Consider the following 26,738-nt stretch of genomic DNA (forward strand, 5'->3'; position numbering starts at 1 on the left):
AGCCATGGAATTTTTTTGAAGCATATCTTTTAATAGTGTGCTTCTTGGAAAACACTGCTTTAAAAGACTGCGGTCTTCCTGGCTCTGGGAGATGAGGGTCTAAGGCATCTTCTGGCTGATCTTGAGACTTTCTTGATTTGCCTGGAGGCAGGGACGTGGCTGTTTTTTTCTGCAGCATCCTGCAGGTCTAATGAGAGGAGCTGAGCTCAGAGACAGCGGTGAACCAGGAAGACTGCATCAGAGATGCTTGAAGGCCCATTTTGCCTGTATAACCTCCCTTTCCCCCCTCCCAGTCTGGAAGTGTGGTGTCCACAGGTCAGTGCACCTTTCCAGGCTTTGTGAAAGGGAACCAGAAATCTTCCCTCCTGCTTCTAAACACAGAAGCCCCAGACAGCTCAGCAGCAGTACCCAGACAGAAAACCTCTTATCTGAAACTAATGAGAACATCTCCCTCCAACTTACTGGGGGGAGATGAGCTGCCCCTGAATTTTTTCTTGCCCCAGGAAATAGCGTGCAGAATCCTGGATTCAAAGGGCAGACTCCTCTCTGGATACCAGCTTTGGGATTAAGTCGGGCAGGAGAAACTGCTTCTCCTTCCTGATTCCTAGAGCCTTTCATCTTGTGTGGGATGGGGAGCTGGGTAGGGCAGTGGTGATGCCAACTTAGATGACGAAAACCCTCTGAGCCTAGGATGGACATGGGAAAAGCAACAACCTGTGTGGGAGGTACCCAAGGCTATAGGGGAAAATTGTCAGGCTAGAGCAGTATAGGGCTTGCTCTTGTCTTCTCTTCCTAATCTCATTGTCTTAGAGCTAGACACACACATGGCCATCTTCCTCCCAGGACAGGTAAACTGAGATCACCCAGAAAGCCCACTACCTGTCCCCTTACATAAGCCATGAGTTCAACAGGGGCTTTGCTGAGGCCTCCGAATTATCTCTGGTCCAGGGTCCCACTAAAGGAGAGAGATCACTATGGCATCTATAGAAAAAGAGAACTAAGCACCAGAATTACGGTAGGTAATAAGATTTACTGAAAACTTCTCAGCCACATTCAGTATTGGTTTGGTGGATACATCCGAAGGAGGTTGCATAACATGAGGCAGGTGGAGGGTGCTGGGAGGAGGGACTGTGGGCACAAGTGTGCAGGTGTGCCTCGGCTGGGCGGGGCTGCCTGTCCAAAAGGGTAAGTGGCAGGACCTGTGTGTGTGTTTGCTTTAACCAGAAAAACAACCCCCAAAAAGGAAATGTATTTTATCCCACTGCACATTGCAAAAGTCTCACGCCAAAAAAAGCTAGACTTTCCTCTACCTATGGCATCAAAAGGGAGTAAAAAATGATTGGATCACCCAGATTATAAATAAGGTTATTTGTTTCTCAAAAACCCCTATTAAAACATTACATATCAGCTCTTTTGGGAGAGAAATACATTCATTTCAGGGAGCCCTCAGGAAAGCGACAGTCCTTTTGCTCCGCCCTAACCTGGTGGGGGAGGGGAAGCCCCAGAGGGCCCTGAGGGTCCCCTCACGTAAAGCCAGGTGGCCGCGGAAGGAGATGGCCAATGCACACTTTACAAATGAAATGGCAATTCCATTAAATTAAACCGAATGGGAAACACATGTGTGATCCGTCCTGTATTCATAGCCATGGGAAGGGAAGAGACAGGAGGAGGGAGTGCCAGTTATGGGGGCCCAGATGTTGGGGTGGGAGGCCATGTGGGAGGGTAGGTGTGTGGGTGCCTCCTCCTCCTGGAAGCCCACTTCCTCCAGTGGTGTGTAGAGTGGTGGTGTGTACAGGAGTGGGGGGAAGCAGGGGGACCATGGCAGGCTCTTGGTTGCCATAGCTCTGGGCTCTCCCCCACATTCGGGATACTGATGGGAAGAGGAACATAGCACCTTCTCCAAACCCTGGCTTCCCACTGGGCTGGATGCTTCTTTCCAATGTTTCTTCTGCCTTCTCTGAATAACAGAATGAAGAAGAGAGGTTGGAGGCTGATGAAGCCAGCCTGGAAGCAGAGGGACAGCAGTGGGGGACCTGAAGGGTGAAAAGATTCCAAGTTAACCTGGCTCCACCCTCTCCGAAGGTCAATGGAGGGTTGGTACATCTGAGGAGCTCCATCTGAGAGCTGGAACATCTAGGATAAGACGCCATTGTCCTGTTGTTGCAGGAGCTGAGTTCTGAAACCACCTAGGGACAGCTGTGACCTTGAAGTAACTGGGATATGACTCTTGGACCAGGTTCTGCCATCTCCTTGGGTCCTGGAGCCAACCCAGGTGAAGGGACTCTTCGTAACATTCTAAAGTCTGAGCTCACCACCTTGCAATTTGTTTACAGGAGTGAGAGAGGAGGCTCTGGTGGTTCCCATTGCTCTCTCCCAAGTCCACGGTTGCCTGTGCTCAGAAATAGAGGATCTGGAGGAATCAGCTGGAACCACGTAGAATCCAGATCCCCCTCTGACCCACAGACATGATGCCTTCTGGCCATCCCACTCCTCCAGCTGTTGATTATGCTTTTGGGTTTCTTCCTGCCCTTGAATGCCTCTCAAAGGAGCTGAAAACCGTTGAAGGTAGAACCCAGATCCCCTTTGCCTCTCCCTCTCCCCCTAACTCTGTCCCCTGGCAAAGGCTCACTCTGCAGACAGCACCAACCTGCCTCACAGTGCAGGGCTTGTAAACAAGGCAAGTCCTTCGGGGTGGGCGGGGGTGGGGGCAAGGGTGCCACTGTCCTCAGGGATACAGTCAATCCAGCGCTCACCCTTATCTTTCCATATAAGCTGCTTGACTGGCCCTGCCAAATGGAGTCCTCTGCAGTTCTAGCTGGGGTTCTCGTTGAAGATTGGTGGTTGGGAAGGAGCAGAGTGTCTCCTTTGCATTTCTTCAAGCTACAGATTTGGGGAGGGTAGGGCCCAACTATCTCCAGGGCTGCCTGCCCCTGTCCCCTTCTGCCCACCCTGGAGCCCTCCTGACGACACGCCTCTCCTGCTCAGTGATCAGTGCGAGCCGGGCTGCCCGGCTACTCCAGGGAGTCACTGTGTTCCAAGCCCAGGTCGCTGACATTTGTGGTCTGCAGCTCATCTGCCTCCTCCTCCAGCTCCTCTTCCTCCTCCTCCTCTTCCATCTCATCCTCATCCTCCTCTTCCGTCCCATCCAATGAGTCATCATGTGCAGCCATCATAGCCTGCTGCATGGCCATGGTGGCATTGTCTGAGGACAGGGACTGCAGGTTGTCCAAGTTGATGGAACCTGAGTGAGAGAAGACGGTGAGGGTCAGGACTTCACAGGGGGGATCCAGAAACCTCGGCCCTGGACAAAGTTGAATGAACTGGCTCAAAGGGCGGTGAGCTCATTGGTACTAAGCCCAAACTGGACAATTCCCTGCTATGAAGTCTTCCATCCATTCACTCATCAGTGCCTCTCTGCCCCAATCCAGAAGCAGAACTACCAGCTGCTCTGTTAAGTATGTTACATTCAGTGAGCACCCTCTATGTAAATACATTAAGCCTTTCCGACTTTCTAACAATCTTCTAAGGTAGGGATTATTGTTTGCATTGTAAAGAGGAGGAAAATGTGTCTCAGACAGGTAAGTGATAGCTCAAGGTGACACACTCAGGAATGGCAGAGGTGGGATTTTTCCTTAAATTGATCTAACCTAAAATCTCTTGAACTTCACCATACCTTATTAGATATTTGCCCATCACATAGGGGTCTGTACATAACCATATATACACGTGTATGCCTGCTGGTACCTACGCACATGGGCTAACCCCCACTTCCCACACAGTGCTAGCTTCACATGCCAAGCTATAAAATGCCTGGCTCATTGAATTATTCATTGTGCGCTAGGCGATCAGCAATTAGAAAAGTGTCTATGGAGGGTGTGATGGAGAAGCTGGGAAAACAAAGCTCTTCCTGGCCTCCGTTCACAAGCCAGCTGCCTGCCTCAGTATTTATAGCTGGCCTTGGATCCTGGAGAGCTGTGCAGATACTGGATGGCGAGAAGGGACTTGGGGTGAGCGTGAGAGTAAGGATGGGAGTTCACTGATTCAAATGACCACCAACTCCCACTCATCTCCGTGAAGCCGCTTTTGGCTTGTTAAAGAAACAGTCCTTCCTTTAAAGCTTGCACATAATCTTTGATGGGTTTCAGGTGGGGATAATTATGATGACAGGGCTCAGATTAGGACTCAGGTGAGTAGACGTCCAGTCCTGGGTTTCTGCACAGCCTATACGGAAGGAGATCCAGGCTATCTTCCCACCCAATCCCCTCTCTTGAGTACACTCGCCCCAGTTCTTACCATCGGGGTTTGTCCCTGGGGCACCGCCCTGCTGCTGCAGCACCCCTGCAGCAATGGAGTTGGGCCAGAATCTTTGGGTGGGCCGGTGCTGCGACTTGATCTTCTTGGCTTTGGGGGCAGGGTCTGGGTTGCTGGCATCAAGCATGGGCTGCAGGATGCGCCTCCGGGCATTGATGAACCTGCCCAGAAGTAAAGGTGGAGACCCAGTTCGGTACCTCCTGGCTGGGTGGTGGTAGCACAGGGAGATGGGTGCAGAGAGGGCAAAGCTCTTCTGATCTCTCAGCACCTGATCCATTATTCAGAACAGACTGGGATTCAGATCTGGGGTGTAAATTTAGCAGGGAGAAGAACCTGGGCACCAAGGACTCAAGAAACCACCTGGGGCTTGCGAACCACAAGGTGGCAGGGAAGAATGCATGAGGAAGAGTCAGAAATCTCTACTGCAGACCAGCTAATGCAATAAGGAGGGAAGAGCCTCGACCACAGGCACCAAACTCTGACTACTCTCCGGAGGGATGAAGGCTCAGATCAGGGACCCCACTCGTGGGTCCGCAACCCTCCAGTCAGACCCGGCTTACTGAGCCCTCCACGACAGCCCAGCCAGACACAAACAGATAAGGGCAAAGCTGAGATCCCTGTGGGGTCACAATGACCAACTTTCCTCTGCCTCCCAGCTTTGCAGAAAGTTTTAGTTAGCATTCAGGACACATGAGTTGGGGTGGGGAGGGTAGATCAGATGACCACTGGTGACCTATCCAGTCCCTGGAAGCAGGAGTTCCTGGCTGTTTCTGCAGCGCAGGTGGGGATGTGTTTGTTTTCTGTTCATCACTTAGCTTCCAGTGATGGACCTGGCATAATTCCCCCAGCAGAGGGCAGTGAGAAGCTGCAGATGAAGTTACAGAAATTCGTTTATTCTGGCTTCCTGCTTGTAGTCCCATTGGGAGGACTGGTGTGGTAGCTGGGTGAGGGGGCTGAGGTGGGACTGGGCACTCTAGTCTCTTTCCCAGGAGGTGCCCTTCCCTGGCCAAGCAAGTGGCCACTGGATCTGAGGGCTGTTGGGCGGGTGATGCTAACTCACCAGTTATTTACTTGCAGGAGGGTGAGGTTGGTCTGGGCTGCGATCTGCCTCTTCTCGTCCTCTGTGGGGTAAGGGTGCTGAAATGAGAGGTGAAGGGTGAGTGAGGGGTGGGCACATGCCACCCTGCTCACCCTCAGAACTGTGCCCACATCATGGACACTTTCCTATCCCAGTCAGCCAGAGCAGACTGCAAGCCAAAATTGTGGAAAGTAAAATGACTGATCCCCAAAGAATGGGCTTAGGGCTTGGAGGGGGGATGCCCACGCTTGTGGTTCCGGATTCAGGCCCACCCTGGCCCACAGCAGGGGCAGGGCACCAAGGTGGTTTTCCAAGAGTCAATGCAGTTTAATATTCATAGCTTCCAACGCGCTTTCACATCCTTCTCACTTACAGTTGACCCTCCCCACAGGCAGGGCAGGCATCATTGTCATCAGGAATCACAGGGGCTCCCAAAGCCCTCAGGACTACTACAGCATGGGGTGGATAATCAATTCAATGTATTTATTTATTTGTATGGCAGACACTGGGAATCAAACCCGGGTCTCCGGCATGACAAGCGAGAACTCTGCCTGCTGAGCCACCGTGGCCCGCCCATCAATTAAATTTATTTTAACTGATATTAATTGTATGTCTACTTCATGCCCAGATTTATGCTGGATGCTCTTAGGAGACCGAAGATAAATATAACAGCGACTATTTGTATAGTACTTTATGACTTGTAAAATATTTTCATGTATTAAACTTCACTTAAAGCATATCACTAAAACTGTGTAGGACAGGCAGCTTAGATATCGTTATTCCCACTTTACAGACGAAGCAACTGACTTAATCCAGTGTCGCCCAGCTGGTAGCACAAGCTTTGAACTTGGTTCTTCTGGCCTTTTTCCAGCCTTCTTCCAGTTACTTGGTGATGCCACTTGACAGGACATGTCAGTGCCTCTGGGATGTGAGGGATTGATTGAATTGCTGCTACCATAGACCCATATACTTCTGCTTGTGTGTTGATTACGTCTGTCTTCCACTCTTAGTTTGCACTTCACTAATTTCTGCATCCTCAGCATCTTCCACTAGTAGACATACAAATGACTTCAGAGTGTAAAAAAGCCTCAACAAGGCTGTAGACACTGTGGTTTGGGAAGTGAGCTCTCTAGAAGTTCAGAAGGAGATGCTTGTGTTGGCCCAAGAGGTGGAAAAAGTCCGAACAGGTCATACTACAGAGAGGGTGAGTTTTGGGTGGCAGTGGGGAGAAGCTGCTTCTGGATCCCCCTGGGGATGAGCCATGTGAACCAGGGTCCTAGTATCTTCATGTCTTTTCCAGGCCTCAGCACAGTGCTGGGCACATGGCAGGCATGGAGTGATGGTGCAGTGAGTGTATGAAAGGGTCAGAGATTTGCCCTGGAAGCTGGGCGGGGGAGACATGAGGACTCCTCAGGGCAGACAAGCAGCCCCTCCAGAATCCTTAGTTCAGGGTCACTCTTGAAGGTCACAGTGGTATTAGAAAGTGGTGCCTGGGTTTTCGAATCACATTGGGACTCAGTGTCTGGCTGACTCATAACCAGTTGTGAGATCTCAGGTGGCTCCTTAACCCCACGTCATGGGGTCTGCCTGGTGATTCCATGAAATAATACTTGGAAAGTGCCCAGTGAAAGGTTGCTCCTAGCACTGTTATTAATGGATGATGTCTGCAAGGTACTTCAAGCCTCACAGGGAAGACTTGAGATCAACAGCCTCGGGAGTACAATCATTATCAGTGACAAAGAAACATGCCCTCTCCAGGTGGCCTGAGCATCCCCTGACCGGGCAATCAGGACTGCGTGTTGTTTTAATTCACACTGCTGACCCCACATGCCCGGGCAGCGGCACGTGTGATTCATACAATATTAAGATTCTAACAAGAAGAAAAGCACATCAGCATCACAGGAGCCAATTTCATTTTAATTGGAAAGGAGCAGTGGGGAGGCTGGGAGGAGAGACTGCAAGCCCCAAAGGCAAAGGCAGCAGGGGTTTTGTGAGCCCTGACACCTGGGGCAGGGTTGGGGTACAAGACCACTCCCCAGCTCTGCAGATGTCCAGCCTCCCTTTCCAGGGCAAGAAGTCAAGCAGCCTTCGTATGCTAATCCAGCTGGTCTGTGAACACAGCAAAAATATGGCAATTTTTTGTCTTTCCTGGACTCCACTAGACATGAAAGGCCTTGGCACATGCTGTCCCCTCCACTTGGAATGCTCTTTCTCCCATCCTTCTATGGCATCTGTTCTGGAGTTTCCATGAAGTCTTGCTCACAGATCAAATCTTCTGTGAGCAACAAAAGTTTCTCAACTTCCTGAGGCAAAGTAGTCCCCAGTACAATTCAGCTTCTGCATTTAGCCCACCTTATAGTGCTATGTGTCTCCCCTACTAGGCTGTGAGCTGCTCTAAGGTATTATATCTCCAGTGTCCTGGCCAGTCACAGATATAGAGTAGATGTTTAATATTCATGGAGGGAATAGATGAATAAACTGACAAAGAAGGAGACAACAGATTTCCTTCCTGCGTGGAGGAAGAGTGGCCTTGTCAACCGTCCTGCACCTCAACCCACTGATGCTGGGTAGCTGCTACCTCCTGGGTGCCAGCAAGTGAAAAATATAATACCAGATCCCTGTCCTGAAGAAGCCATGGCTTAGATGGAAAGGCCACACACAAAGGAAAAGAAAACCTCAATTAAAGGGCAGTCTGTTCTAAGGACAGGGTGGACTGGGCTGACCAGGGAAGGTTTCCCTAGGGAGATGGGATTTTCACTGGACTTTGAAGGATGGTTGAGCCTTTCTAGCAGAGGAGGAGATAGGGATTTCATGCAGGAGCCTTGCATTAGAGCTTATATCTCAGCTGAAAATCTCTTCTACCATTAAAAGCCTCCAGAGAAGGAAATTCTCCAGCCTCCCTTAGATGGATACTGTTTATTGCTCAAATGGAAGCATCTGGCATGGAGCCTCTATTCTTCTGAGTGGATGTCATGAACACCTTGATTAATCAGTTCCCATTTAATGGAGAGGGATAGGAGTCAGTGACACCAAAATTGTTGTGGTTTGTTCTTATGAATAAGGCTATCAACCCTTTATCACTCCCAAGTGCACGTCCCCACCATCCATACCTCCTGGAACCAGTATCTCAGGAGGCATATGGTGGAGACCATGGGAGGACTAGCAGCTCTTGAGCCAGCTCTGGGGACAGGTGTGTCAGCAGAACATTCCTGGCATCACATCTGAATGCTCATGGGAGCAGTCCAACTTGGATATGCCTCAGACCAGATGATTCCTGAGGACAGAGTCAAAATAGTCCTGGCCCCTGGACAGATGTCGATTTGGTCAGTGCTACTTTTAGCACAATTGGAAAGTCACAGGCCAAGGATGGGAAGAGGAATGAAAAGAGATCCCGGCAGGCCATGAGGCCAGAGGAGCTGCCCCCTGGTCAGGACTTGGAGGAACTCCTCTGGAGTTGGAAGGTAAGGGCACAGACAGCAGCTCTCTGGAAGCAGATGATTCTTCCTTGAAAAAAGACTACAGAATGGACCAGAAAATTATAGATCCGCCAAGCCAGCATAGAGCCTGCTGTACAAGAGCATGGACTTTGGGGAGTGTTCAAGTACCGTATGATTAGCAATTTGTTATTTTTGTCTTCAGTCCTTAGTTCTTTAGCTTAAACTAGAAATAATAAATAAGGGACTACCATTTGGGCTTTGGGGGTAATTTAATAAGAGAATGCAGTTAAAGCATGCAGTGCTCCACTAGCTCACCCTGTACAATGTCCCAAAGCCTCCCAAAGTCTCCAGAGAAGGGAATTGCAGTATTTACATTCAGTAGGTATTTCATTGTACCATAGATGACACCAGGAAGTTCCTCGGAAATCTAACCTAAATTTTTCAAACCTCTCTCTGACACCACCCATTATATTTGCCCCATAACTCAAGTCTTAACTGGGCTAAGTTGAAGCTGATGATATCTTTCAGTTTGAAGAGTGTGTTCTACCCCAGGTCCTGGGTCTGAAAGAAGCTTTGCCAGAGCATGATCTGACATGTACAACTGGTAGTCCTAACACCTCTTCTTTCACTGTACACCCACCCCAAGATTATTCTTCCACCTCCTCCCTATCCAGATCTAACCCTGAGGCTTGGCCAGGTCACCAAGGGACCACACAGGGAACCCACACCGTGTTGGGGTCAGTAGACCTCATGCTGCTGGCTAAGCAATACTTGGAGCATGATTCAGATAAGGGAGTTTTGTTTTCCCAGTTTCCTGCACCACAATGGAACCCACATGCACCCTTCCTTCCTTCTCTTACTCTTGACCAACTCAAGGGGCACAGCCTGTTGCAGGCCATAATAATGTTGGCATGGTACCACACCAGAGGGACAGAAATCAACCAGAGGGAGGAGCCCAGATGGTGAGGGGTTCTGAAATGACCACATTTCATCTAATTTAAGATATCATCCATGGCAGGTAGCACACTGATTTCAGAGATGCTAACATGGTAAAAATAAGCCTTTTAAAATGGATGGAAGTACATTAAGTCACTCTACCTAGAGTCAGGTTGTCCTACTTATAATAGTGCTGTTTCTGTGATGGATGGTTAAATGTGATTTTGTGAGGGAGGTGAAGCGAGTATTTAAGAGTCAGTCGAGGTACCTGGTCAGCTCTCTAGAGGAGCCTTGGAGATAGCATTGTGAGAAGTAAGTAAGAACATGGACTTGAGAACCAGACTGTCTGGATTTGAATCCCTGTCCTGCCTCTCACTGGCTTGAGATCTTGGGCAAAGTACTCAGTTTCCTCATCTGCAAAATGGGAAAAAATCATTCCACAGACCTCCAAGGTTGTTATAAGGATTCAATGAGTTAAATATTTGAAAGCCATACTCTATGAGTGCTTATTAAATAAATAAATAAATAAATAAATAAATAAATAAATAAATAAATAAATAAATAAAATTTGCTGCTTGACACATGTGGATCTGCCTCCGTAATAGCCACAAGTTGTTTTCCCATAGATGGTAATAGCTTTCCATCAGTCCCTCTGTGCATGTATAAATGTGTGCCTTTTAGCAAATAGGTTTTATTTCCTGGATGCCCTGAAACTGTTCCAGCTCTTGTGCATAGATCATGTTCTCCCAACTTGAGTCTCAGGCTTCCCAGATGAATGACTTCTCTTGGGGATGCTGTAAAGTTTTGTTTCTCCTGGTAATTTTTCAGGTGGGATCTCTGAGAGCTCCAAGTTCCAGTAGACTATCAGAGGCTACAGTGCAACCCAAGGAGGTCTCTAATACCCCCTCTCCTCTCAGCTTAGCTTCATTCTACCCTGCTGCCGATGAATGCATCATCAACAATGCTAGTCTTAAGATGGAGATTCATAAATCTTGCTTCTTGCCAGGGTGTACCTTTGACACTCTGGGCCATCCTTCCTGGGAAGACAGGCAGCTTCCAGGAGTCTATTCTCCCTACATCTTACAGGGAAGGGTGACTAGAAGAAAACACTCATTTCACAGGTGGAGACTCCAAGGCTTACTGTTCCTCTCTTACGGAGGTGAAGATCTCAAGACAGTGAGAGGCAGGACAGGGATTCAAACCCAGGAAGCCTGGTTTTTGAGTCCATGTTCTTACTTACTTCTCATAATACTATCTACAAGTTTCCTCTAGAGAGCTGACCAGGTACCTCAACGGACTCTTAAATTCCCCCTTCACCTCCCCCACAAATACACATTAAACCATCCATCACAGGAACAGCACTATTATAAGTAGGACAACCTGGCTCTAGGTAGAGCGACTTAATGTACTTCCATCCATTTTAAAAGGCTTATTTTTACCATGTTAGCATCTCTGAAATCAGTGTGCTACCTGCCATGGATGATATCTTAAATTTGATGAAATGTGGTCATTTCAGGACCCCTCACCAACCAAAGACCCAGTTGGTGGGACTTCCAGCCTCCTGGTGTAGCTTATACTAAAACATGCAGGTGCATATGTCTGAGCTGTATTTGGAAAGAAAACACTCATGGCCACGACAATGGGACCACATGTGCCCCCAAGGCCCAAGGGTGAACATCAGGGGTTGAAGAAGTTTTCATAATCTCAGCCACTTAAAGGGAGGAATCTGTCCTTTTGGTCAGAAAGAATCATAATGCCAGAATAGGACATTTAAGAGGTCACTGATGATCACTTGGGAGATAATTTTCGTCCAAAATAGCTCCTCCTTCTTCTCTTCCTATCCGATACTAAATCCTAGCCATTCTTCAAGACCCAGCCCAAATCTTAGCTCCTCCACCCAGAAAATCCTGTTAACCAACATCTCAACATTTCACGGCGTCCCCAGAGTCCCTGAGCCCAGCCTCTCCCAAAGGGTAGGAGTCTCCTACACCAGTGCTTTTCAGCCAGTGTGCCTCAAATAGGACACAGGTGTGTGAGAAAGTGACTTCTGGTCACTCTCGGGGAGCGGCTTGGTGGGGTCCTGGTTGGTTTCGAGTTGCAGGCCACCAGGTGGTTTACCATCATATTTTATGTGTGCCATCCTGGAAAAGGTTGGGAAACTCAGTCTGCGGTGTCACTCTCACTTAGCATGGCAGCCCTTTGCTCTGAGGGTTGGAAAGGAACTTGCCTCCCTACTGTGTCTACAGAACTGCCTCACACCTGGTAACAACAGTCACCCCCACTTATCAGACGCCTACACAATTTTTGACTAACTTTTAATCAAATACTTACTGTATGTAGGGTACTTTGATAAGATCTTGACATCCACTCTTCAGTGTTAGGGTATTCTGCTAAGAACTTGATACGCGTTCTCCTACACTTCTGATGGCATCTGTCAAGCAGGCATCAGTCTCCCATTTTACACATAAGAAAGCTGAGCTCTGGGGGGGTTGAAAAAACTTGCCCAAGGCTATACAAGTAATAAGAGGCAGAGCTGGGTTTCAGACCCCCTGAGTCTCCAACCATGGTCACTCTACCTCTGATTGGGACCACCTGTCAGGCACTGCGATTTTTTACACATCTTCATCACAGGTAGTTATTATTATCTCCAGTTTATGGAGAAGAAATTAACATCTGAGAAGTTCATCGACCTGCTCAAGGTCATATGCAAGGGCAAACTGGAGCTGGGGTCACACTCAGGTGTGACTGCCTGTGATGCCCTGCTCCCTACACTCTACCAGGCTGCCTTAAAGCAGCAGCTATGGGGCTTCCCCCAGTGTTCTTTCCTACAGGTCAAACACCCCCAGTCCCTTGAACCATTCCTTACGTGATATGTTTCCTGTTAGAGTCATTTGAACAGACATTTTCCCATCCCGGGTCCCCTTATTCTGGATACAACTTGTCAAAGGACCTTTGGGAATCTGATGCTCAGTCCTGGATGGATGCACTATTCTGGCAGCATCTGGCCTCATGAATGGTCAAACCCCTTTCACCTATACTGATCTTTCCAATCTCTGAACCCCTAGGGAATCTGTATTTGAATAATAACGTTGTGTTTGATTACAGCATGTGTTGATCTCTCATGGTTTATGCATATAATTTATTCCCCCAATTAAATGATCAGCCCCTTGAGTGTTGAAATCATGTCTCATGCCTGAAACTTAGACGTCAGTGAATAGATGTGTTATTTGAAAGTTAGATCACATTTTCCCACAGAGAGAAGTTATTTTTAAAGCAGGCGCTTTTCTTGGCTAGCCCCAAAGGCCAATTTAGCTAAAGGTCTATGTTCAGGTGGCAAGTGGTTTCCTCTCCTTTCCTGGGGCAGAACCAGACCTGGGCACAACTCTGAGATTGGTGAGCAGGGTCTCTGTCAGCTTTATCTTCTGCTGGTGCCCCGCTGACACTTCCTAGCACTTTCCCTCCAAAGCCCCATGGCTCTTATGTTATCCTACAGTCGGCATTCTGGAATCCGGAGGCCTGCGCCCCCTAGGACTTTACGGTCAAGCCCCCTAAAACCCTGCTCACAATTATGTATATAAGCTTTCATCTTATTCTCAAAGGAGTCAGGGGCTTAGAAGAGATTAAGAACAACAGCCAGAAACATCTCCTCCGGCAAACCATTCTGGCATGCTTTCGCAAAATACTGCAAAAAAGAAAAGTTCTAATCTTCATCTTCTACCAACAAATTCTGGCATTCTCCCCATAATGCTGATCTTAGCTGAGTGGGAGGAGAAAAGCAAGCTTTTGAACTAATTCATACTAAGCTGTGAATGACTGATGACCTCACAGACTCTCCACAGACAAATGCTTTTTACAGTGATGGGGTCTCTGATTAGTGGAATTTCAGACAGTGAGACAAAATTGAAGGGAAAAGTAGCTGGCAAAATATTCTGGGACAAGAAAGGATCCATCTGCTTAAGCCATTTTTATACTTTTAAGGGGTTCTTCCTTCCTCCACAAGTTATCTAAAGTTTCAAGATTTCTCTCAGCATTTTCCATGGCAGGGGTAGCCTATGGAGACTCCTGGGTGAATCTGGAGGCCTTTGTAATAGGAGCTGTGTTGATATCAGGACAAAGTGCTTTCACAGCCATTAGCTTATTTTACCTACTTTCCTAACAGTCCTTTGAGGTGGATACTGCAATTCTCATTTTATAGCAGAAGAAACTGAGGCTTCCCCAGGAGAAGTGACAAGCCAGGTAGAGGGGGAGGCAAAACCTAAACCCAGAGCCTCTGCTGCCAGTGTCACATCCTTCCCATTAGATATCGCTGTTTCTGAGGCTGGCTTTCAGGTGGATCCCTATAAGTGGTTCTCTGATGAGGAGAGATCTGCAGTTCCTTCAGGGATTAACACAATGGCAGGTGCAGGGGAGGTGTTGAGACATGCAAAGAAGGTGTGCTGAGTGACTGACAGCACAACAAGGTGCAGAAACACCTGGCTAGATGGTACCATTACTCGCCCTTCTTGGCCAGGAGCCTGAGGGCAGGGCTCAAGCTCCATGCTACAAGCAGCAGGCCTGTTCTCCAACCCTTACCCTGTGGGGATGGGTCCCACCTGGGGGGCACCGGAGCTGAGTGTGATGGTAGCTGGGAACCCGAAGAAGAGTCAGTCTCAGAATCATGTGGAACACACAGATATTCATAGCAACATTGTTCATAATAGTCAAAAGGTGGAAACAACCCACATGTCCATCCGTTGATGAGCAGATAAATAAAATGTGGTCTATTCATGCAGTGGAATATCACACAGTCATAAAAAGAAAAAAGTATTCATACATGCTACAGTGTGCAGGAAGCTGGGAAACATTTTGCTAAGTGAAAGATTCCAAATACAATAGATCACATATTGGATAATTATTTATATGAAAAGCCTGGAATAGGAAATCCTTAGAGACAGAAAGTAGATTAGTGGTTGCCAAGGGCGGGGGAGTGACAGCTAATATATGTGGGGTTTCAGGGGTGATGAAAATGCTCTGAAATTAGATAGTGGTAATGATTGCCCAATTCTGGAAATATAATTTTAAAAAACCCACTGAATTATGTACTTAAAAATGGTTATTTATGGTATATATAAATTACATTTCAATAAAAACAAATGCAGAGACAATCCCTGGTTCCTGCCTTTTTGTGACTTTTGCAAACCCCTCATCTCCATGTGACAGTTGCTTAGTAGAAGCAGAATGACAGTGGGATGGCAATGAGTAAAAGTATGGCCCTGCTGGAGGCCATGCCAGGTTTGTGAGCACGTGGGATACAGAAGGGGAGAGACAAGGATGAGAAAGCAAGGCAGTGGGCATATAAAACTCCCGCACTTCTCTCTGCACAGGGCTCAGTGCCTCAGTCGAGAGACAAGGTTCTCTTTGATTTACCTAGATTTTGGTTGCTAGCTGAAAGAAGCCTGTGATTCCTTGGGTCAATGTGGATGCGATACAGTCTAGTGGATAAAAAGTCACACAGACCTGGGTTCAAACCCTGTGTGATCTTGTCTTGTGACTTTGGGAAGTGTATTGCCTTCTTCATTTAATGTAGGAGTGGCTGAACTGATGAGTGACAGAGCCTGCTAGGGTCTGGTTTCCCCTCCAGTATGCCCCCGCACACAGAGAATATCCTGCAAAACTGTTCATGAGCTTGGGTGGCAAGAATACAGAGAACTGTCATATTTTTTTTCAGAATTTACAAAGAAGGATGGAGGTGAGCAGGTGGGGTGGCATTTCAGAATCACCCAGCGGATCAAGATGTTGTTGGGATCCAGAACAGAGAGGGTGGGGGCAGTAGCTAGGGATGAAGAGTGGGGCAGAGCAGCCGCCTTTCCTGCCATTCAGGACCCCTCTGTGCTCCTCGAGGAAGACCTTTGCCAGGGCTTCTCACCTGACCTGGGTTTGCTACGGAACGGCTCCTTCCAGCGGGAGTTAAGACTCTTTTAGCCAAAATGCAATTGCCAGAAAATGTCACCACATTCTTCGGGGATGCAGAAGCAAGCAGCTAATGGATGAAACCAGCCCGATCTCACCGCTGCCTAACAGCAGAAAAGGCTGTGGGATTTAACCTCTATCTCAGGAGCATTTTGTTATCTGAATACATTTCTGGAGCTGCTAATGTCATAGAAGAGTAGAAATGACAAGGAGCCTCAGATGCAGGACAAAAGGAATCAAAGAATACTAACTTCTGCCTGAGGGAAAGAAGACGGCGGAAACAGTCAGTATTCACTATAGAACCGATCTCTGTTTAAGCAAATTTGCGGATTGAATATTCCTCTCCATTTCTTCTGTAGCTCCTAAGAATTGCTGTCCACAGCTTGAGAATAATAGGCTCCTTCATAGACTGTCCATCAGTCAAATTATCTGCTTACCAGGAGTCAGCAGTGCTTACATGCAAGCTGGTTTATGCAACTTATACGTGAAAGGCAATCTGTTGATTTAATAAGATAGTGTGTGTAAACCAATGAACTCTGAATGCCAAAAGAATTCTTGCCTTTCAGAAAACCAAATGCAATGCTTTCGAAAGACTGAAGACCTGTGTAAAAAATGCTGTATAGTTAGAATCAGTGGGAACAATGTGAAAGATTGGAAAACATCATAAAAATCTAGAAAGACACTCCAGCCGGCACGCTCCCCAAGGGTCAAAGTTCTTTTTCCATTTTAAATAAAATAAAGAAGGAATTTACGGATGCTGTATCACAGGTGAGGTTTATGCAAATGAATAGGTATGCACATTTCTTAAATTCAAACGAGTGCACGTTTAAATGTTTGGTTCATTTCTTTTATCAACTTTTCCAATCAGCCAACCAACAAATTAGTTGTCACTGGATATGAGGACACCTACTGTATGTTGAGGTCCATCCTTTCTTCTTACCTGCCTATCAGCCTTTCCTAAAACTGAACAACTACTCATTGCCCAATATGGTGCCACCATGAGGCTGCACTTCCTGAGAACGAGAATCTCTGGGTTTTTCCTCAAAACAACAATGGTGTACAGTGCTCCAAATCATTGTGGAAAAGCTTCAAACCACACCCCTCTTGTAAGTTCATAATGCCCCCAGAACTTCAAGAATAAAGAAAGAGGCTAAATTTTCACCTAACCCCAGATTTCCCCAAACTTATTTCACCAGGGAACCCATTTTTGGGAAGCAACACATATTAACCTCATGTAAAGGAACACACTTTGGAAAACAACTCCTTCAGACTCACAGAAGAAGTATAACGTCTGACCCATACGCTTGAGAAATTTACAACTGAGTTGGAGATGTAAGACCTAGAGATTTTACACAGATATCCATACACAGAACAGATAGTATATTAATCAGAATATTCCTCGGGTTAAATGATAGTAGAAGCAGTAGGTGTTTCAGATCAGAAACACTGTCCTCAACCATCCACGTCTAATTAACGTGCACAAATTCTGGGCCCTAGCCTCAAAAACTTGCTCTTGGGCTACTGTTCTAGAAAGTTCAAAGGGAATTCATATTTTTAAAGTGTTGACTATGTGCCAAGCTTGGCTCTCTATACAGGGCATCTCGTTTAATTTTTGCAACCATGGGAAATAGGCATTATCTTCAAGTTTCAAGGAAATAGGATCAGAGTGAACACACAGTTAGTAGGAGAGCCTCAATTTATAGCCTTGTCTATTTGGTTTCAAAGTCTCTTCTTCCACTATGCTCAGTTACCAAGAGTCTTTATAACTCATAAGGGGCTTAGGGTGTATATTTTCGTATGAATATGGATAAGCAGGTTAATCTGGCCAAGCCCTAGCTGTGTGGCCCAGCCTCAGTCTGCAGAGGAGAGCTCCCTGTTTCCCTGGAGTGGCCTGAACCTCTTTCCATTTTTGTCCTCTCCCTCAGTCTAGAAGTTCTGAGTTTTGAGTTTAGAGGCTTAGTGACCGCTGCCTTCTCATCTTTTGATAGCTGTTGTGATGAAGGCAGTAATTAGAGGAGCACATTTCCAATGTAAATGCTTTATTAACAATATGTGCACCGGGTGCCCTCCTGAGATGGAGAGAATACCAGTGGGTGGGCGGGAGGGTGCAGGCAGAAATCTTTGACTCATGCATTGTCTCAGGTCCTTTTTTTAGAGGCCATCTGTGTTCTTCCTCCCTTCTGTTTGTGCTCAGCTAATACCTCTCTTACCTCCAACACTTCTACCTGCCTCTGCCTACTCAAGCCTGGGGTGGAGGCAACAGTGGAGTGGGGGGAAGAGACCCTGAGCTTCGGAAATGGGTGAGAGGGTAGGATGTGACGTAGGGTCCAGGGTGAAAGGGGAGCCATGGACAGAAGGGGCTGAGATGCGTGACCCTCCAGCCTCTGGCCAAAGGCTCAGCACAAGGGTGAGTTCCAAGTAGGGAGAAGAAGGTGGTTAAGGGGGGACCCACATAGGATGGGGTGATGGGAGTCAGTGAAGGGCACTGGTCTGAGCACCTGGGCTCTTAGGCAGGAGAAAGTGTCTTGCAGCCTCCTCTCTCTCCTACTCTTGCCGTTTCTCCTCCCACCCCAGAAATGAAGTCGTAGGGTGTTCAAGTCAGTATTCAAAAACACATGGGGGCGGGATGGGGAGGAGGAAATGGAACTAACATTTATCGAGCACTTTCAGTGGGGGAGGGTTTTTGCAAATATTTCATTTATTCATCATAATCTTCACAAGAGATGAGTATGGCCAAGTTATAGAGTAAGAGGCAAAGTTTAGATTTGAACCCAGGTTTGATGCCTCCAAAGTCCATGGATTCATGACCTGTATTTATATATCGCCCCATCACTATGAATGGAGAAGGACCGCGAACCGTGGTGTGGTCAGGGAGGTGGGAACTGGGTACCCTTCCTGGGTGTGATGGGTCAGTGCACAGAAGATAGATACTTCCCCAGAGGGACCCCCTCCTCACCCTGGGACTTACCCTCCAGTGCCACTGGGAGCTGTAGAACGGACCCTGGGGTCATGGGTCACCAAGTCCATCTGAGGTCATTGACTTGATAATTTGGAAAACCAAAATGGGCAATGGACCTGGTCCTCCTTGCCACATGCTCCCAAGAGGCTGGAGGCTGGACCTGCCCCTGTTTCCCTGGTTTCACCTTCTAGCTCTGCGGGTCTCTCCTGCCTCCTCTCCTCATTGTAACCCTCAGCTTTCCAGCTCATTCTCTCCAAGTTATGTTATTGTTTGCTTCCATTTTCAGAATGTGCTTACTCAGCAAAGCACTGGGGGAACCCCTAGCTCCTGAAGTTGGGTGGGTAGATAAGCAGGGAAGTGCAGAGCTCCAGGCCCATCACTCACAGCCCAGGGCAAGTTTTCCTGTCCACCAGGTCTGAGTGGCCTCTGAGTAAGAGCACCTAACCTCTGCTGCCCCTAAAGCCTGAAAACCACTTCCTGGGTTGCTGGAGGCGCGCTCATTTTAAATAAAGGGTTGTTGACCAATTGATCAATTATTAATTTTACTTCATTCCTATGATCCATTTTGTTTCTCTCCTCCTCCCTGAAGAAAGCTCCCCCCCCCTCACGCCTCGCCTTTCCCCATGCTTCTCAGGCCAATCTCTCTACGGATCCGGGATAGTGTCTTGTGCCTGTGTACGTATGTGCTGATGTGCAGGTCCATGAGCTTGAATGACTGCTGGAAGCTCACCCTCCAGGCACCACCACCTCAATTCACATACACTCACACTCACACTCACACATGTCAGCCCATCAGCTCAGACACAGCCATTGAACTTTATTTGCTACAATTGCCCTCGAAACTGCTGCTAGGGGGTCACGACTTGGAAGTCATTTCTGACCTTCACCGAGGGTCTGTCTGCCTGTCGTACTGTACCCCGCACAGAAACACACAATTCCCATCCTGTGTCAGGCACCCAGAGGGTGCTAAAACGTGACATTTAGATCCGAGGCATCACGGCCATTTATAAATGTAGAGCCAGGGCTCCTGGAAGCTCAGTAGTTTAGGGAGGGAGCCAACATTTCAGTTTTTTTATCCAGCACTCCCCCACACTGCATTCCACTGCCCCCAGCCAGAGCTGAGTCACGAGGATTCCAGAAAACATAACAAAAGTCCTGGCAGAGAGAGAACCAGCATTGTCTTCCACGGGAGAAGTGGGGAGATGAGGACAGCTGCCTATGGAAGGAGAGGATCTGAACCAGCAACCACACCACACTGGATTTCACTCTGTTAATGAAACATTATGGTACACTTGTCCCATACTGAACCGTCCTGAAGATATGCTTGTCCCTATTACTTTATTGGATGGCACACCTTTTGGAGGCAGTGGCACAAAGCAAGCGCTAGAGAAAGCTTCCTAGTTTTTGGTCCCGCTGTGTCTCTCCACCGACCTGGCCTCTAGAAGATTAGAAGGTGGTGCCCCTCGCAGTGGGTCTCTCCCTGGGGCCACACCCTCTCTGGGTTTGGGGATGACAGCAGAGTCTGGTACCCAGGGATTACACCCCGCACTGCAATTCCACACCCCCAATACACATGCACTCACCATGAGATGCTGGAAGAGCCAAGAGCGCATTATATTGGTGGCATGCTTGGGCAAGACTCCTCGTTTGTTCTTGGACTTCTTATCCTCATTGTCCAGGAGGGAGGTGAGGTCAAGGTTAACCTTCAGGGCACGTGGAGAAAAAAGCAGCATCAGCAGCCTGGCAGGCCAGCAGCCAGGGACCTGTTGCCATAGCGACGGCAGGCTCCTGCTGCCAACCCCCTTTCCCAACTTGTTCTGATGGCCCCAGGGAGGCTGCCTCTCTCTCTCTCTCTCCCTCTCTCCCTCTCTCTCTCTCTCTCGCTCTCTCCCCACTAGCCCATCGAAGAGGTAAGAGAGGAGATGAAGAAAACAGGGTCATGCAGGGGGTTAGAAGATAAGAATTTGCCAGACCCTTCAAATGTATCTTCGCAGTTTGCAAAGCCCCTTTCTAATCATCACTGCAGTGAAGTCCCACAGCAGCCTGTGGGCCGGAGGGGGGGAATGGCTGTGTGCAGTTGGTATTACTCTTTTATCACTAAGAACCCTGCGGCTCATAGTGGTTGGGTGACATAGCCAAGATCTCAGAGTGAATGTCAGACCTCAGTCCTCTAACTTCAGACCTCCTTACTCTTCCCATCTCCCCACTGTGTGTGCACTTTATACCACTGAGATACATAGTGGCTGGTCTGGAGATCAGATATAGAAAGTGCCTGAAATCCTTTGATGTAGCCTTGGGAGGCAGCAAAAACCCAAGAGCTGATAAAACTTTTCCAAGACCTAGCTCCTTATCCGCAGTGGGGGAAATGAAACCTCTGGAGAATAATGATGACCAAAGGGGTTATGGGGTGCAAGGGGCCTAGCTTCCCCTGCCCCCACGCCCACGCCCATGTGCACACGCCTACACACACTCACCTGTGTGTTCTGGATCTGGATGGCTCCCTGGGGGATTGCCTGGGTGACCACCTGACCCTGGGAGGTTACCATGGTAACCGGCTGGTATAAGGCTCCACCTAAGGAGACAACCAGTGTTTGGGTCCCCTGCCACAGGGGAGAGTAGAATGAGAGCCCCCGAGTCACTTGCACTCACATGAAAAGACCTCCTGCTCAGCAGTCCTTGGAGAGAGAGAGATGCTTCTCTCTCTCTTGTAAAGTGTAAGCCTTCAGCCTTGGTGGGGGAGGGACAGGTGGGGATCTTGGTGTTCAGAGCCAAGAGAAGGGCCCCTGGGATGGGGGAAGTTCTCTAACTGAAGAAGTCTCGGGGGGGAAGGGACCAATAGCCTCATTGGAACTTTGGCGGGGCTCATGAAAATTTGATCCAAGTTTACCCCAAACCACCAGAATGGGGGCTTGGTGCTCACTGTCTATAAATTTATGAATCACTTTAGTCAATAAACTAAGCTGTAAGCCCTTCCCTCCGCAGGGGCCACCCCTCCCATTTCCCCTAGCTTTTTGTGCAGTGCCCTGCCCCACCCCTGAAGTCCTCTCAGGGCCACCCTTTCTCCTCCCAGGGGTGCTTCCCGCTCTCCCCAGCAGCCCGGTTCCCTGCACCGACCTGACACAACTTGTGAGTTGACAGTTGTCATGGCGATGTTGCCCTGCTGGAGCGCGGAGGCTGGGACCACAATCCCCTGGGGGTTATTGGAGACTCCAGACATGGAATTGGGGGAATTCTGCAGGAGGTCCTGGCAGGGAGGGAGGCATGGTTTGGTGACAATGTCACTGAGGCTTTGGATGTGATGAAACCCCAAATTCTTGCTTTCTCCTTCCTGCCTTCCCTCTTTCCTGCTCCTGCTTTCTAAGCCTGATCCATCCAGATCTAAATCCTGAAGGGGCCCTAGAAGGAATAAGAAGTCTCGACGTTCAGCAATAGCCACCCATTTAACCTGATCAGCACCCACTAGTGTTTCATATGTATTGTCTTCAGACCTTTTTTTGGAGCCTCTTTCCCCTTCTGGGCCCCTCTTTGTCACATGCCTGTGTCACAGCATTTATTACACCAAGCTCCACACACAAGGCAGCCTCCAACTTTTCATCTTTGACCCCCCAGACAAGTGCTTGGCACATAATAGATGCTAAAATAGTTGTCAAATAAAAAAATAGCTACCCTAGGCCCTGCAAACCCATCTCTTAAGGGTATGTCCTGAAAGTCTCCACTTCAGCCACATTTCAGCAAGTCATCAATTCCTTCCTCTTTCCCAGGCTCCCCACAAAGCATTCCACTGGAAGCAGAGTCTACCATTGCCCCACGTTTTTAACCTGCCGGCCCCCATTTTTCCCAGGAGACAATCAATCCTTGCTGTTTGTTTTGTAGGAGCCAAAGCAACCAAGAAAATGATTTTTTTTCTGGCACCCCAGCCCCTTCATCATCCTGTTTTAATGGTACAGCAAGGAGGGCCTTGGACTTCATGTCAAAGGGTCACTTTGGCACCAGGGGAAGGAGGCTTGGCCAAAGGCCTCAAAGAAGGAATAACCAGCCCTCCCCTCACATCTCTTTCCACTGGAGACGCCCAAGAAGAACCTACTCTTGGTGGCTGAGCACTCAGAGCATTTGTAAGGTCAGTGTCTCTAGGCTCATTTGGAGGAAGCATAAAAGGCGGTGAATGAAGTGTAATGGAAGGAACGTTGGGAGGCCTAGCTGAAGTCATTGGCTTGGATGTCCCGGCAATTCCAGGCTCTTTTCTCATCTGAAAATAGGGCTTGAACTGGGCAATAGGTCCAGGAACCATCTACAGCTGACATTCCATAAGCCCAAATCCATTTTCCCTTCCTTTTTCAATTCCCTGGAATCATAAGGGATGAGCTGTAATGAATAGGTAAACAATCAAGGAAATAAATCAAAGAGGTGAAAAATTGCATCCCCTTGCTTCTTGGCTTCCATCTCAGGACTGGAAGAAGCTGGGAATTTCAGCTCCCCAGAGGGAAGCCTAGAATTTGGAATACAGAGAAACCTGTGTTTAGAGGAAGATTTGAGCCAGTGACTGACTACCTGTAGCAATGGACAAAGGGAAAGTGCCACAGCCCTGAAGGACAGCCATGGAGGGTCACCTCCCATGCCCTTGGCACCACGGGAATTGGCAGAGCCCTTGGAAGTGGAAGTTGGCCTTGATTAATAAATCTCACTGGATTCAGCCAATTAAATCCCCGTTGGCATCTCCATGGCTGCCTCTTTTACCCTCCTGGACTGTCCCTGGCTGGAGAGCTGAAGGAGTCGCTCCTCTAAATAAGCTGCACCAGGAAGCCTGGAGTCAAGCTCCCTGTCCTGCCCTACTGTGGCAGGGGACTTCATCAGGCTTACCTAGGTGGGCAGGGCCGAGAGCAGGGGGTGACGCCTGTTTCTCTACCTGTCTCCCTTCTGCCGCTGTGACTCTGGGCAAGGGTCTGGGAGGCTTTTGCCTTGGCTTCCCTTCTCTGGGACTCTGCGAGAGCCCCCTCCAGCCAAGGAGGCCTCATCTTTGAGCAGAACTCTTGGCCTTCCCCATGCTTGCCCTTGACGTCTAAAACTGAGTCTGACATTCAGAAGCATGGGAATGGAAAGGATCCTTAAGAGCCACATACTCTAAATTCCTCCTGTCCAGATAAGGGACTGAGACTTACAGGCCCAAGGGACTTGTCTGAGGTCATGCTGCCTGGTTCACAGCACCAGGACTGGAACATGGCTCTCCTTCACCCAACACACACTGCACAACTTTGTTGTGGCAGGGGTTGGGTTGCAGGGTGCTCGTTTGGCTCTACCACCCCATCTCCTGTACCCGCTACAATTGGAGAATCACAGGGGGCCCATGCAGAGTTGTTGAAGGCAAGTGGAAATGGTAAAACAGTTCAAACAGAAGCCCACAGGCAGCACGGGCAGTGAGGAAAGGAGATTTGGTTGGGGATCAGCAAGGCATGTCCCTTCTCCGGGCCTCAGTCTCCTCATTTATAAAATGTGTCCAACTGCACTCAGCTTATCGATTAATTGGAGGAGAATCAACAATTTTATAATATTGGATCATCCTTCTAAGAACATAGAAATTCACTCCTCTTATTAGGATTGTCTTTTGCACCCTTTATTAGATACTAAGGTTTTCTCCATAGAGATCTTGTGCATTCTTTACTAAATTGTTTCCTAGGCACCTTAAGATGTCTGTATCAATTGTGAAAGGTGTCTTACTTTTGATCCTGCATTTATTCAAATCTAAGATGCCGTCAATAATAAGATGTGTCCCATTTTCAGAGACATTAAAATGTGAAAAATATATGTATTAAAGTGGATGAAATACTGAATTTCCCCTACCCACCCAGCCCCCCAACAAAAACAGTCTGGCCTGGTGCTAATACCCCTGACCTCTCAAAACCTGAGTTTTTAGCTGTAAGAGTTTGCTCCAAGGTTGAACTACCCTCGTTCCAACATCCCAGCCAACCGTTCTCACAAGATATAAATCAGAACTGTATTATTTGAAGCTGAGGCAAACTTGGAAGGTAAATTTAGTGGAGGAAGGAGGACATCTGTCCCCTACTCCCCTACCAATGCTATTTACCTTACAACCAATGGAAATGACTTTCAACAATCTTTTGTTTGGAATCATCCTTGCCATGGAGCTCCTCTTTGGGGAGGAATATATGAGAATTCCAAACATAAAACATTACCCCAGGCTTCCTTCACCCCAAAAAAGTATCCATCAAGGTTAGGAAAATATACGTAAAGTCGGTAAAATAAACACAGGATGTGTCCTTCGGGATTCAACCAACACACATTTCGTCAAAGGCAAAGGGGGAAGCTGTCACCTGGGCACTTCATCTGCTTATTCCATCCCTGGCTAGTTCTCTGTTCCTGTGGCTTGGATAGCCTCCCTGTGTGCTTGCTTAGTTTGCTAATGCTGATGGAATGCAATATACCAGAAATGGAATGGCTTTTATAGAGGGGATTTATTAAATTACAAGTTTACAGTTGTAAGGCCATAAAAATGTCCAAACTAAGGCATCCAGAGAAGGATATCTTGACTCAAGAAAAGCTGATGTCTGTCACATGAGAAAGCATGCGGTTGGTGTCTGCTGGTCCTTGTTTCTGGTTTCGTTACTTCTAGCTTCTGATTCCAGTGACTTCTTCTCTAAGCGTCTGTGGGTTCACACTTAGCTGCTCTGGGGCAAAGCTCTGGGTTTTATCTCTTAGCTTAGCATTTCTTGGGGCTGGAGATTTCTTCTCTTCATGCTCTGGCTATTTCTGTGAGTCCTTGCTTAGCACCCCGCGGTGTTTCTGTCTTGATCTTCAAACTCTGTTGGCTCTGAAACTACTCCAAAGTGTTTCCCCTTTTAAAGGACTCCAATAAACAAATCAAGACTCACTTTGAAAGGGCACAGTCACATCTCCATCTAATCAAAAAGCCACACCCACATCTGGGTGTGTCATGTCTCTATGGAAGTAATCTAATCAAAAGGTAACGCCCACCGAGAGGGTCACTCTCCATAGAAACAATCTAATCAAAGGTTTCCACCCCAAACAATAGTTTACCCTTACAAGATTGGGTTAGGAAAAGAACTTGGCTTTTCTGGGATACATAACAGTTTCAGACTTAGCACAAGTCACTAAAGGTAATATATACTTTGAATTAGACCTTCTCTTTCATATCCTTTTTCCCCTATGCTGGGTCTTTGGCCAATTAAAGAAGTTTGATGGGAAGGTGGTGAGAGGAAGCCAAGTTTTGTGAGCAAAGGAACGGAATGGAGATCTTCTCGGGAGAGACCATGGTCAGGGCAGGGCTGGTCAAGTCTAAGCTAGGGCGAGAAAGAGGAAGAAAAATGTTGGCATCCCTGAGGAATGGGGAGGTGATGTTCACCCCTTATACATGGAGGTGCCAGTCAGAGCAAGGGGTCATGACCTGTAAGAGTTTCTAAAGACACAGATCCTCAGGGCCATGGAATTAGACCCTCGGGTTCCTGTACTTTTAAAAAGCTCCCTTGGATGGCCCCAAAGAGCAGATGGGTCTGAGAACTAACTATTTACCATACACACTCAATGCTAAAGAGCATTCTTTCAGCACAAGATTTCATTTCAATCTCATGACAATCTTATGCATCAGTAGGAGGGAGATTGATCCATTTGCCTGAAGAGGAATTGAAGTCTGGAGTGTGGATGACCTCTCAGAGTCAAAGGCCTCCAACCTGGGTTTCCTGGCTGAATGTTGGACTGATGCTAAGTGCTTAGAAGCCAGGCAACCAGACTCCAAAGGCACCTATAGGCACCCTAAAAATTCTTTTCCACTTCCTTTCCTCCTCTGCCCAGGTTCACTCAGCTAGGAAGTGGCACATCCAGGACTTAAAATCGGTTCCAGAAGTCCCAGAACCACTTGGGTCTTTTACCTAGCAACAGGATTCAGCTGGGGCTCTATTGCCATAGTAGCACAAACCATCCTACTCTTCACTCCTGCCTCTCTGTCCATGATGTTCCTGGGCCCATGGCCAAGCCCCAGATTCCTAAGCTGTGGTCCCAGTCTCGGTCTAGCCCCATGACTCAACTTTACAGCTAGAAC

The 26,738-nt window shown here is 47.9% G+C and overlaps 1 protein-coding gene across 14 annotated transcripts in view; it reads right to left on the reverse strand.

Moving 5' to 3' along the window:
- Window positions 1-1,010: 1,010 nt before the first annotated feature.
- PKNOX2 (PBX/knotted 1 homeobox 2) overlaps window positions 1,011-26,738 on the reverse strand; it is a 269,249-nt gene continuing 243,521 nt past the window's right edge. For 13 of the 14 annotated variants that reach the window (XM_077112537.1, XM_077112530.1, XM_077112531.1 and 10 more), the window contains 6 exons: window positions 21,785-21,914; window positions 21,145-21,242; window positions 20,254-20,373; window positions 5,372-5,448; window positions 4,294-4,472; window positions 1,011-3,241 (listed from right to left, as the gene is read on the reverse strand). In XM_077112537.1, the coding sequence (XP_076968652.1) occupies window positions 3,012-3,241; window positions 4,294-4,472; window positions 5,372-5,448; window positions 20,254-20,373; window positions 21,145-21,242; window positions 21,785-21,914 (834 nt within the window). In that variant the 3' untranslated portion in view covers window positions 1,011-3,011. The remainder of the gene's footprint in view (window positions 3,242-4,293; window positions 4,473-5,371; window positions 5,449-20,253; window positions 20,374-21,144; window positions 21,243-21,784; window positions 21,915-26,738) is intronic. The other variant, XM_077112544.1, reaches the window with a different exon arrangement.

The sequence above is a fragment of the Tamandua tetradactyla genome, chromosome 8 (genome assembly GCF_023851605.1).
Source record: "Tamandua tetradactyla isolate mTamTet1 chromosome 8, mTamTet1.pri, whole genome shotgun sequence".
Taxonomy (NCBI): domain Eukaryota; kingdom Metazoa; phylum Chordata; class Mammalia; order Pilosa; family Myrmecophagidae; genus Tamandua; species Tamandua tetradactyla.